Source organism: Sceloporus occidentalis, unplaced genomic scaffold (genome assembly GCF_023333645.1).
Source record: "Sceloporus occidentalis isolate IW3139 unplaced genomic scaffold, rSceOcc1.0.p SCAF_4, whole genome shotgun sequence".
In the NCBI taxonomy this organism is placed as follows: domain Eukaryota; kingdom Metazoa; phylum Chordata; class Lepidosauria; order Squamata; family Phrynosomatidae; genus Sceloporus; species Sceloporus occidentalis.
The window spans coordinates 80,830,756-80,841,659 of NW_028316984.1; the positions used below are offsets into that span (position 1 = coordinate 80,830,756).

General features: G+C 43.8%; 1 protein-coding gene across 1 annotated transcript; it reads right to left on the bottom strand.

The window, feature by feature from the left end:
- Nucleotides 1–1,208: 1,208 nt before the first annotated feature.
- On the bottom strand, nt 1,209–4,212 carry LOC149314092 (gap junction gamma-1 protein-like). Its single transcript, XM_089523373.1, has 2 exons — nt 3,057–4,212; nt 1,209–1,338 (listed from the first exon to the last, which is right to left on the bottom strand). The coding sequence occupies exons 1-2, from the start codon at nt 4,198–4,200 to the stop codon at nt 1,331–1,333; spliced, it is 1,152 nt and encodes a 383-aa protein (XP_089379499.1). The 5' UTR covers nt 4,201–4,212; the 3' UTR covers nt 1,209–1,330.
- Nucleotides 4,213–10,904: the final 6,692 nt, after the last annotated feature.

Consider the following 10,904-nt stretch of genomic DNA (forward strand, 5'->3'; position numbering starts at 1 on the left):
TCCATTCTCTTCCAAGAGACCTTACATTTATCTGATCACCTCTAGCCCTTAAAATGCTCCCTTCCAACCAACACCCAGTCCCTGTTTCCTTCCCAAATTCTTTGTGATTACCATGGTAATATAACTAGTGCCCTTGTGAGATCGTATCCTGTGATAAGTGGAATCAAATACAGACTGAAATCTAGGCAAGAAAGCAAATGATTCGGGACTGTTGTCTTTGTTGGGTTGGCTAAGGCTACCTGCCCACCAATAGATGGTATTATGGCACCTCCCTATACTACTGGGTGGGGTGGAGGTGGGGGACAAACGGCTCCACCCCTATCCCTCCCCATGCTTGTGATTTAGCAAAATCTTCAACCAACCAAGGCACTAGAATGACACACACTTGTGCAGTCTTCTATCTGTGTCCCCCCTCCTTTCTGATGCAAAAAGAACTCATGATCTCAGGATTCTTATTTTTTAAAAATCTGTTGACTTTAACCAAATATATAATTTCATATAAAAAAGGACCAAATACATAACTATTCCAGTAAATTACATATACAAAAATACCCCCAAAAAAAAAACCAACAACATACATATGCATTCCATGTCAATCTTTGAGATGATCTAAACGTCAGGTCCCATTGCAATTCAGGTGGGAATCCAGCACAGCACCCCACAGAGGGCAGGAAGACAGACACTGCTTAAAAAGCAGCATCTTGGAATGTAGTAGAATTATTATCTTTGGCCCAGTCACCATTTGTTTCCATACTCTGGTGTCAAAGAAAGCAAAAAAAAATGAGGTCCATTTGTACATGGATGTGTACAGATTCCTGGAATGTTGTGCATATCTTAGTCTTCTCTTGCCTCTCCCTCCCCAATATACAGTAAACTTCAAAAGGAAATAAAGGGGAGGTGGGGGAGGCTGTCGTATAGTTACCTATCCAGTCCTGCTAGAGAAAAACAAGACAAAAACAATCCTCTAAAAAAGACAAAATAGTACCTCTACAACATGTATAAAAGTAAAAAAATAAGGCTTCCCTTTTGGACCCCTAAAAAGACACGCACTCACATACTTATACAGAGTGAGACTTCTGAGGGTGCCTCACTACAACCCCCACCCACAAAGGAAGGGATGTGGACATTCACATCCATCTCCTTTTCTTGCTCTCAATCACCAAGGATCAGAGCACATTGTCATCCCCACCCACCCACCCTGTCAGGGCATTTCCAATCTTCAGGCTAGGAGCACACATTCACACGCTGCCAATTCTCCACAGACGCCAATTCTCCACAGACGTTTCCTGTTGTCATTTATGCAGCTGCCTAGTGAGGCCCAGCAAGATCTTCAAAGACCTGGACAACAGAGAGAAAAAAGCTTGTTACATTTCTCATTTGAATCCTTCAGGATCAACTCTCATCCCCTCACACAAGCAATCCATCTTGGTTTACTAACCACAATCTTGAAGATCTCTTTTTCTCTTCCCCCAACCCAGTAATCTGTGAGCTTCACACACTGCAATCAAAACTGGGCAACTATGGCAATGTCCTTTCTGTGGGACCCACAGAAACTGCCAAAAAAGAGGAGACCCCCCCCCCACCAGAAGCCAGAAGTTGGCTTCTTGTTTTGCAAAACTGTGGGAGGTGGGTTTACTATTAAATAGTGCAGAAAGGCCCTCTAGCCTATTAACAGATGAACTGCCTCTGTTTTGGAACCCAGCTCTCACAATCCTCTTCCATTGGCCATACTGGCTGGGAGGTGAAGTTCAAAACATCTGGAGGGCCAAGGATCACCCCCTGCACTGGAGTCTAGTACCAGCATCCCAGCACCTGTAACCAAGAGGGACAATCATTGGGGGCAGAAAGAAGGCAGAATCGGGAGCACAAAGGGGCTGAAGACCAACATATGAAAAAATCCTTGAAAAGACATATGCAGACCCCCCCCCCCCCAAATGTGGCACTCTGCTGTCCAACCCCAGTAGGCATCAGCATTCCATGCATCTTTGTTTCATGTCAATCACCAGCACTCTGGACATCTCGAGCATTTCGCACCATGCAAGGGGTGTACATAGTAGTCAGAGCAACATCATCATCCCATCCTTCTCTGGGTGATAAATTCTGTCAGATGCTCATTATATATCTGGCTGCCAGCCATCCTCTTTAGCACTGCCATCTGACTGGCTTTACCAGTCAACCCACTTTCTGGCATTATCTCCTACACTGCCAAGGGCAGCATGTCTGACCAAATGACACTTGGAGATAATCCAGCTTCCTAGGGTTCATGAGCAGAGCCAACATCTCTGAGCCCAAAGGAGAACAACGCTTCCATTCTACATGAACAGCTCTTTTAACTTAACTACAATTAGCATCAGCAAAAAGAGAACTGGCAGGGTGCTGATTCTTGCCTTTCCAGATTGGAATGGATGCCCTATCCTAGGATACTAGTATCTCGCCATACGAACCTGCTAGAACCCTAAGATCTTCAGGAGAAGGCTTTCTCTCGGTCCCACCAACATCACAGGCTTGCTTGGTGAGGACAAGAGAAAGAGAGCCTTCTTGGCAGCTGCTCCCACCCTCTGGGAACTCCTTTCCATGGGAGGCTAGACTGGCCTCTGCCCTGCTGGCCTTTCACCAGTAGGTAAAAATGTTTTTATTTAGACAGGCATTTTAAAATCATGACAGGGTGGCTTTTATATGGAGTAGGTGTTTTAGATTATGTGTTTTAACTTTTGTATGTTTTTAATCTTAATTTTGTACTGTTTTAACTGGGTTATTTTAATTGATGGGGGGGGGGGAATTGTTTTTGACATGTTTTTATTTGTGTCATTTTGGGTGGCTTTTTGGGAGAAAAGGAACCCATAAAAACAGCATAAAAATGAAATAAATAAATTAATAATAATAAGAAGAAGAATAGTAGTACTAGACTGCAAGGGTGTTTTGGACTTCAGCTCCAAGAAGCCCCAGCCAGTGTGCCTAAGGGTAAAAGATTATAGGAACTGGATGCCAAAACTTCTAGGGGGCCAAAGATTCCCCAATCTTGCTCCAAAGGAAAGATTACTGTTGGCCTAACATACCAGTAGTTCGCTCACAGGCTGCACCCTCCTTCTCATGTGCCAGATTGAGGCGATTCTGCTCTGCCGCCAGCCCATTAGATTCAGGACTGCTACTACGTGAAGGGCTGGTTGTGTCCTCTGGCTGAAGGTGGAAAGCCATTTCCAGGTGCTCCTGTGCCATCCTGAGATGCTTGCGGAGTCGCTCCAGCTCATGGCTTGGGAGGCCTGATGCAACAGCATACCGATCAGAACCAATGCCGGCTAAATTCCCTCCACCATAAGCCATTTTGTCCTTAGTGAGGTGGCTCTTGGAAGGATCCTTCTTGAGGGAATTATAGTTAGGGGGTGCAGAGGGGTCCTTCCGAGCATACTGGGGCTTGGGAGGGACACCACCATCCTTGTCAAGGCCACGAAGGGCATCCCGGATTCCTCCAAAGCCCAGGTGCAATAGCTCACAGATATTGAGCAGCAGGCAAAGCCCACTCACAGCATACATGATGTAGAGAAAAATGGTTTTCTCAGTGGGGCGGGAGACAAAGCAGTCGACGGTGTGAGGGCAAGGGCTACGGGAGCACACATATGAAGGGTTGACTTCGAAGCGGTACAGGAGGTACTGCCCCAGGAGGAAGCCCACTTCAAACACCAAACGGCATAGCAGCTGCAAAACATATGCTGTCATCAGCCCATCCTTCTTGATGCGCCTCCGGCCATCATGTTTCTGATTCTGTGGCTCTTTCACCTCTCTCTCTGGCTCCACCTCCTCATAGATCATAGGGTCCTCCTCACCATTGTCCTCAGCCTCTTCATAGTCACGGACAGCCCCACGCCGTACCACAGGGGCCCGGCTTTTCCGAGGGGGCTGGCGAGAGAGCCGGTGTAGTGCAAAGCCCAGATACATCACAGAAGGGGTGGCTATCATGATGATCTGGAAGATCCAAAAACGGACATGCGAGAGGGGCGCAAAGGCATCATAGCAGACATTCTCACAGCCAGGCTGCTGTGTGTTGCAGACAAACTTGCTCTGTTCATCATAGTAGATGGACTCACCACCCACGGCAGTCAACACAATGCGAAAGACAATCAGCACAGACAGCCACACCTTTCCCACAAAAGTTGAGTGCTGGTTGATCTCCTCAAGGAGGCGCGTCAGGAAACTCCAACTCATCTTGGCTCAGCAGCAGCCTGTAGCCAATAAACACAAGTAGGCAGAAGGTTAAACTACAGTAAATTGACTGTATGATTCCCCAAGCTTTGAAATCATGGAAAAAACAGCATTTTTCTTTCTGAACCAATCTCTGGGACAGGGGATTAGTAAATCCGGGGTGGGAAAATTGAAATATTGGTTATTTTCTTATTAGATCTCAACTTTGTTTACTACTTTAAATATGTAAATGTATACAGAAAGAGTAATCTTATAGTAAGATTCCCTGGCACAGCAACGATTGCATCTGTTTATTGCAACTGGGTTGGGAGGGAGGAAATTTCCATTGGTTCTGAGGCTGGAGTTGTTTGGGAGGGTTGCCAGGAGATAAAGGAGACTTCAGATCCAAAGGGTCTTTCAATAGTTTCCCAGCCAAAAAACTACCAGCTTTTCAAAACCCATGATGGAACGTTCTGCTGATACACTGGGCATAACCTCCCCAGTGGGAGACAGGCCACTGCACCAGCAAGCCTCCTTCTCTTCTGAGAGAGAAGAACTCCAACTCGGAGAACTACCTATACGTAATTCATTACATTCAAATGTTCTGTTTCTGATTTTTATGAAGCATTCATGTCACGAAATCTCTCTCTTGCCTTGTAAACAATATGTTCTTGAAAACACCACTTTATGAAGTTTCCTCTTGAAACAATCCAATCCCAGTTCTGAATTTTCATTTTTATACATATGGACTTCAGGTCTGTACAGGTTTGAACAGACTCATTTGGTGTGTGTGTGTGTGTGTGTGTGTGTGTAAAGAAAAATCAGTACTTTGCATACAACACAACATGTGAAGCCCAGAAAATTGGCCATATCTACAGCATACATGTACAATAGCGAGCCAGCATGATGTGGTGTGGTTGGACTATTGGACTATGATTCTGGGGACCAGGATTCGAATACCCACTCAGCCATTCAAACCCACTTGGTGGCCTTAACTAAGTCACACTCAGGGGAAGGCAATGGCAAACCAATCTTGCCAAGGAAAACACATGATAAGGTTGCCATATTTTATTCATCTCAACCTTATAATGAAGATGTAGGGTTGCCCCAATTTTTCTTCTTAATTGGCCAAAGCTATGAGTGTTGGAATGGAAAGTACCCCATTTTATCGAGATTCTCCCCACCTCCGGCCTTCACATATTTAACCATGAAAAAGAATGTCATAAAATACCTAAGTCAAGAATGAATCATAGTTTTTCCCCACTTTTGTCCATAGAACATGAACTTTCTATGTAGTAATCTCCATGGCCCTCAACCTGATCACTACATAGCCATCACAGAGAGAAACAACTGAAGGCCACTTCCAAAATTATAATTTTAAAGACATAGACATATCAACAATTCTAAAGTGCATGTTCAAGATAAGGATGAGACCTGTAAATAAACAACACACAAGACTATGCATAGACATCTGCCACTCTGAAATACATTTACTGACACACGTTCAAAAAAAGGTGCCACTGGCTCACAGCCCAGTCTTTACATATCCTACAAAGAGTCTCACACGTTTTTGAGGACTTCTGATTCTCTCCTTCCACTTCTCTCCTCACAATTCAAAGGCCCAGCTTAAGAAGTAACTTGAACCCAAAATCAGAGAATCATGTATGCATCTCCCAACACTTTGGTGTGGGGGATGTCTACAGGTAGTTTGAGAGGGTCCAATTCAGACTGGAGCTATGGCACAGGGAGAGAGCATTGAATCCCACTCACATACCATATCCTGATCTAACTCCCCATCCCAGAGCATCTATTTATTGCACTGGGAAAAGATACAGGCCCAATGTGAACTGTCGCTGCTCTCCCCTTCAGGCAACCAGATTCCTTTACACACTGCTGGTGTCACATCCAGCTTGGCTCTTTGTGAAGGCCCCTCTCCGTGAAAGGCCACCATCTGACCCACCTTGTAGACATAGCACAACTGTAACATACATATGAATATTACGTAGAACTAGAGGAAGCAGCGAGGACACCTGTAAAGAACTAAGGAAATGGGAGTGGCACTTATTGGCAGGGTTCCCCCCGCCTTTAGAATATTCCTTCACTGTCACATCAGTGAAAGTTGGGCAGAGCAGCTGCCTCCAGGAGTTAACTCAAGAGGCTTGTCTCAGTCTTTGGATGGATGCCACATCCTGGTGTGCTGGGAAGGGTGTGACGCTCCAGTGCGTGCATACAATGAATATCCTGAAGCAAAGGAGGCACCCATGGAGTGGAAGTGCATGGCAGTGGCAGCAGCCCTCACACAGATGTTGTTTTGTTTATGCTCTGTTCCTATGGATGAAACATGGGATCCCCTCTACACACACACTTTTTTCTTTACTATTCCCATCAACAAATGTGAGGGAATAGGTCGCCCCTCTCTTAACTATTTGAGCCCTATATGCATATTTTAGAGGAAGGAGCTGGTGAAAACATCACCGAGCCTTCCTTGACTAAGCCCTGCAAAATGTATGGGGTTGCCATAAGTCAACAGGCTACCTCAAAGCAGAGAGAAGGCATTTATTTTTGCACTATTCATGCGTTTTAATCACAGGAACATATAAAATACACTTCCTCCAAAGATCTTTTTCAGTAAAGTCATCAAATGAATAAACTAAAGATGAGCAATTTGTGGCTTTCCAAATGCTGGATAGATACTTCCATCAATTCTTACCATTCACTAAGTTGCAAGGGGATGACCTGCAGTCCAACAACACTTGGAAGGATGTCTATTTCCCACCTTGACATAAACAAGCATTGCAATCATATTGATATCTAGGAAACAACCATAAAATTAAGCAGGAGAGGCACAACAGTGATGTCACTGTGGGGGTTTATTATACACCCTTCAACCAGACTGAGGACTTGGATGATGCCTTCCTGGAACAGGTTATCAACAATCCAGAAAGGAGAGATGTAGTAGTAATGGGAGATTTCAACTATTGTGATATCTGTTGGGGAATCAAATCCTACCAAGAATATAAGGTCCCAAAAATTCCTCACTTGCCTTGCTGACAATTTCATTGTCCAGAAGGTGGAAGAGGCAAAACATCAGCTATTTTGGATCTGATCATAACCAACAGGGATGATCTGGTTAATGAGATGGAAGTGGCAGGATCCTTAGGTGGGAGTGATTATGTTCTCCTAGAATTTGTTACACATGAAAGGAGAAGCCGAATGAGGTCAAATACACATTCTATACTTTAAGAAAGATGGTTTCAGTGAACTTAGGGAAATACTGGATGTGATATCATGGTCTATCAGGAGTGCTTTGATTGTATGTTCCTGCACAGAAGGGGGTTGGATTGGATGGCCCTTATGTTCTTTTCCAAATCTATGATTCTATGAATCATTGCTCCATGTCCTAGTCTCTGAAGCAGCAGCAAACAAGCTTGTTCCATCCTCAATATGAGATGAGGAATCAGGTGAATGCGACGATCAAGAGCGCCTGCTATCAGCTTCGGCTGATACGCCAGCTGCGCCCTTTCCTGGAACAGGGTGACCTCGAAACTGTAGAACATGCGCTGGTAACCTCAAGACTTGATTTTTGCAATGCGCTCTACATGGGGCTACCCTTGTGCCTAGTCCGGAAACTCCAGTTGGTACAGAATATGGCAGCCAGGTTGGTCACAGGAACAGCAAGGAGTGACCATATAACACCAATACTGAAGTCACTCCACTGGCTGCCTATCAGTTTCCGGGCACAGTACAAGGTGTTGGTTATCACCTTTAAAGCCCTACATGGCTTGGGCCCAACCTATCTAAGGGATCGCCTGCTTCCATATAATCCGCCCCGTACACTCAGGTCCTCTGGGAGGAATCTTCTATAGCCCTTAAAGACCAGGTTGATGGCGACCTCCCAGAGGACATTCTCTGCAGCCGCTCCCAACTTATGGAATGGCCTGCCGGACGAGATCCGTCAAATTACCAATCTAGAGAGCTTTAAAAAGGCCATTAAGACGGATCTCTTCCGGCAGGCCTTCCCGGAATAAAATGCTCGGCCACAAATAAGACTTCCCATCCAGTGAACTCTGCCCATGAAGATTTTTATTTAGCTTAGTCGGTTTTAATATGTAGTTTTTAATCTTACATTGTTTAATCTTGTTTTAAGGGGGGGTATTGTGTATATATGGATGTATTTTAACCTGTTGTACGCCGCTTTCATTGCCTGGCAAAAAGCGGGATAGAAATAAAAATTTTATTTATTATTTATTTTATTATCCTTTCAAATATATAAACATAGCTATCATGTCACCTCCTAACCTTTTCCCTAAGCTGTTTCTCATTTTGGGTGCCCTCCACTGGACATGTTCCAACTTGTCAATAGCCTTCTTGAAATTAGGTGCCCAGAACTGGACACAGTATTCCAAATGAGGTCAGACAAAGCAAAACACAGTGACACTACTACTTCCCTTGATCTAGACACTACACTCTTATTAAGGCAGCCTACAATCATATTGTTTTTTTAGCTGCCACATCACACTGTTGACTCATGTTTAGCTTGTGGTCTACTAAGACTTCTAGAACCCTTTCTCATGTACTGTTGTCAAACCAGGTGTCACCCATCCTATATCTGTGCATTTCATTTTTTTTTCTACCCAAGTGTAATACCTTGCATTTCTCCCTGTTGAAATGCATTTTGTTAGTTCAGGTCCAGCTCTTTAATCTGTTTCAAGATTCAAACTACAGAAAAAGAGATTCCACCCAAATATGAGGAAGAACTTCCTCATGGTAAGAGCTGTTCAACAGTGGAATATGTGGTGGAGTCTCTTCTCTGGAAGTTTTAAAATAGAGGCTAGATGACCATCTGTCGAGAGTGCTGAGAGTGCTTTTATTAAGTATTTCCGCATAGCAGGGGGTTGGATGGCCCTTGTGGTCTCTTCCAACTCTAATTCTACTCAGACTCCAATTCTACACACACTTACTCAAGTGTAAGCCCTAATGAGAACAATGGAACTTGCTTCTAAATAAATTGTACAGTAATTGTCTTTTTAAAATGGAGGTTAGGATCACTGAGCTGTTGCTTTATGACTGCTGAAACAATATCACATAAACTTTTTTTAAACAAAACAAAATGGGCCTAAAACATGTCCAGTGGGAACAAACACACCAGACAAATGGTTGTCCAGAAGATGTTCTCTGAACATAGAAAAAATTCAAAAGCACATTTAGCACAGGTTATTGACATCTCCCCCAAAATGTTGGTTCATTTTGTTAGTAAAGTGAGTAATACCAAATGAATCAGCACTTAAGTCAACCACAAGTTCTCTTTTGCCTATATTTCCTTCAGTTGAAGGCACAGACAGTAGCTATAAAACTGCAGTTTAACATTTTGGGCACTCTACCAAATCAAGATATAAGAATAGCTTAACCTGTTCATCAGTAACCAACAAGAATACTGGTATACTGCGTCCAGTTCTGGGCACCACAATTCAAAAAGGATGTTGGCAAGCTGGAATGTGTCCAGAGGAGGGTGACTAAAATGGTGAAGGGTCTGGAAACCATGCCCTATGAGGAGAGACTTAAGGAGCTGGGTATGTTTAGCCTGGAGAAGAGAAGGTTAAGAGGTGATATGATAGCCATGTTTAAATATTTGAAGGGATGTCATACTGAGGAGGGAGCAAGCTTGATTTCTGCTGCTCCAGAGAACAGGACCCCGAACAATGAATGCAAGCTACAGGAAAAGAGATTCTGCCTAAACATCAGGAGGAACTTCCTGACATTAAGAGCTGTTCAGCCATGGAACACACTCCCAGGGAGAGTGGTGGCGTCTCCTTCTTTGGAGGTTATTAAACAGAGACTGGATGGCCATTTGTCAGGGTTCTTTGATTGTGAGTTCCTGCATGGCAGAATGGTATTAGACTGGATCGTCCTTGAGGTTTCTTCCAATTCTATGATTCTAAGAAGATGACCAGAAATCCAGACCTCTATCAGAGAATCTATTAACAAGAGCATCAACATGTGAGTTTATCAAGACCACAAGTAAATATGGCCAGACCTGTGGGTTAGTGAACAGAACACAATATAGGACCAAGTACATTTCTGGTCTTTGGCTCTCTATCCCTCCTGGCTTGTATAACCATGAGATAATGCAACTTGGGGCCCAAGAATCTGAATTCTACTGGAACAGTGAGGCACACTCAAATGCTTGTGTACTTAGGTTAATTGGGACAAGTTGTACAGTTAAATAGGCAGATGTTGCTCATGATTCAGAAGGCTAGTACAGAAGACTATTTTCTATCAGCCCCCCAATCTAAACTCCACAACAGTCTGTCCAATTTCTAACCTGTTCGGTGTCTCATATCTCTGCACAGGAGTGTGTTCCCCATTTCAATTCTTTATGCTTCACTTTATACTCCACAGAGAGCAAACAAAAATATACTCGTAATTTCCCAGTTATCAGTGCCAAGTGTATGTAGAACTGGCTACAAGTACCATAAAATACACATAAGCATGAACTCAGTCCTACTCTGTGCAGTAGAGAACTCAATGTGAATTACAGAAGATTGGTAAGGATTTCTGACTCTGTTTTAATAGCAGCTGCAAAATGACTCTACTGTGCTCTTGCCCTAAATTAGACTGACAAAATGAAGAAAGCCTTCATCAGTAGTTGGTGCTGTTTCCCTTCAAGTCATTTCCGACTTATAGCCACCCTAAGGTGAACCTATCATGGAGTTTTCTTGGCAAGATTT

What these genes read in the sequence shown, in the direction of transcription:
- LOC149314092 (XM_089523373.1), bottom strand. Translation starts at nt 4,200, where the DNA reads ATGAGTTGGAGTTTCCTGACGCGCCTCCTTGAGGAGATCAACCAGCAC.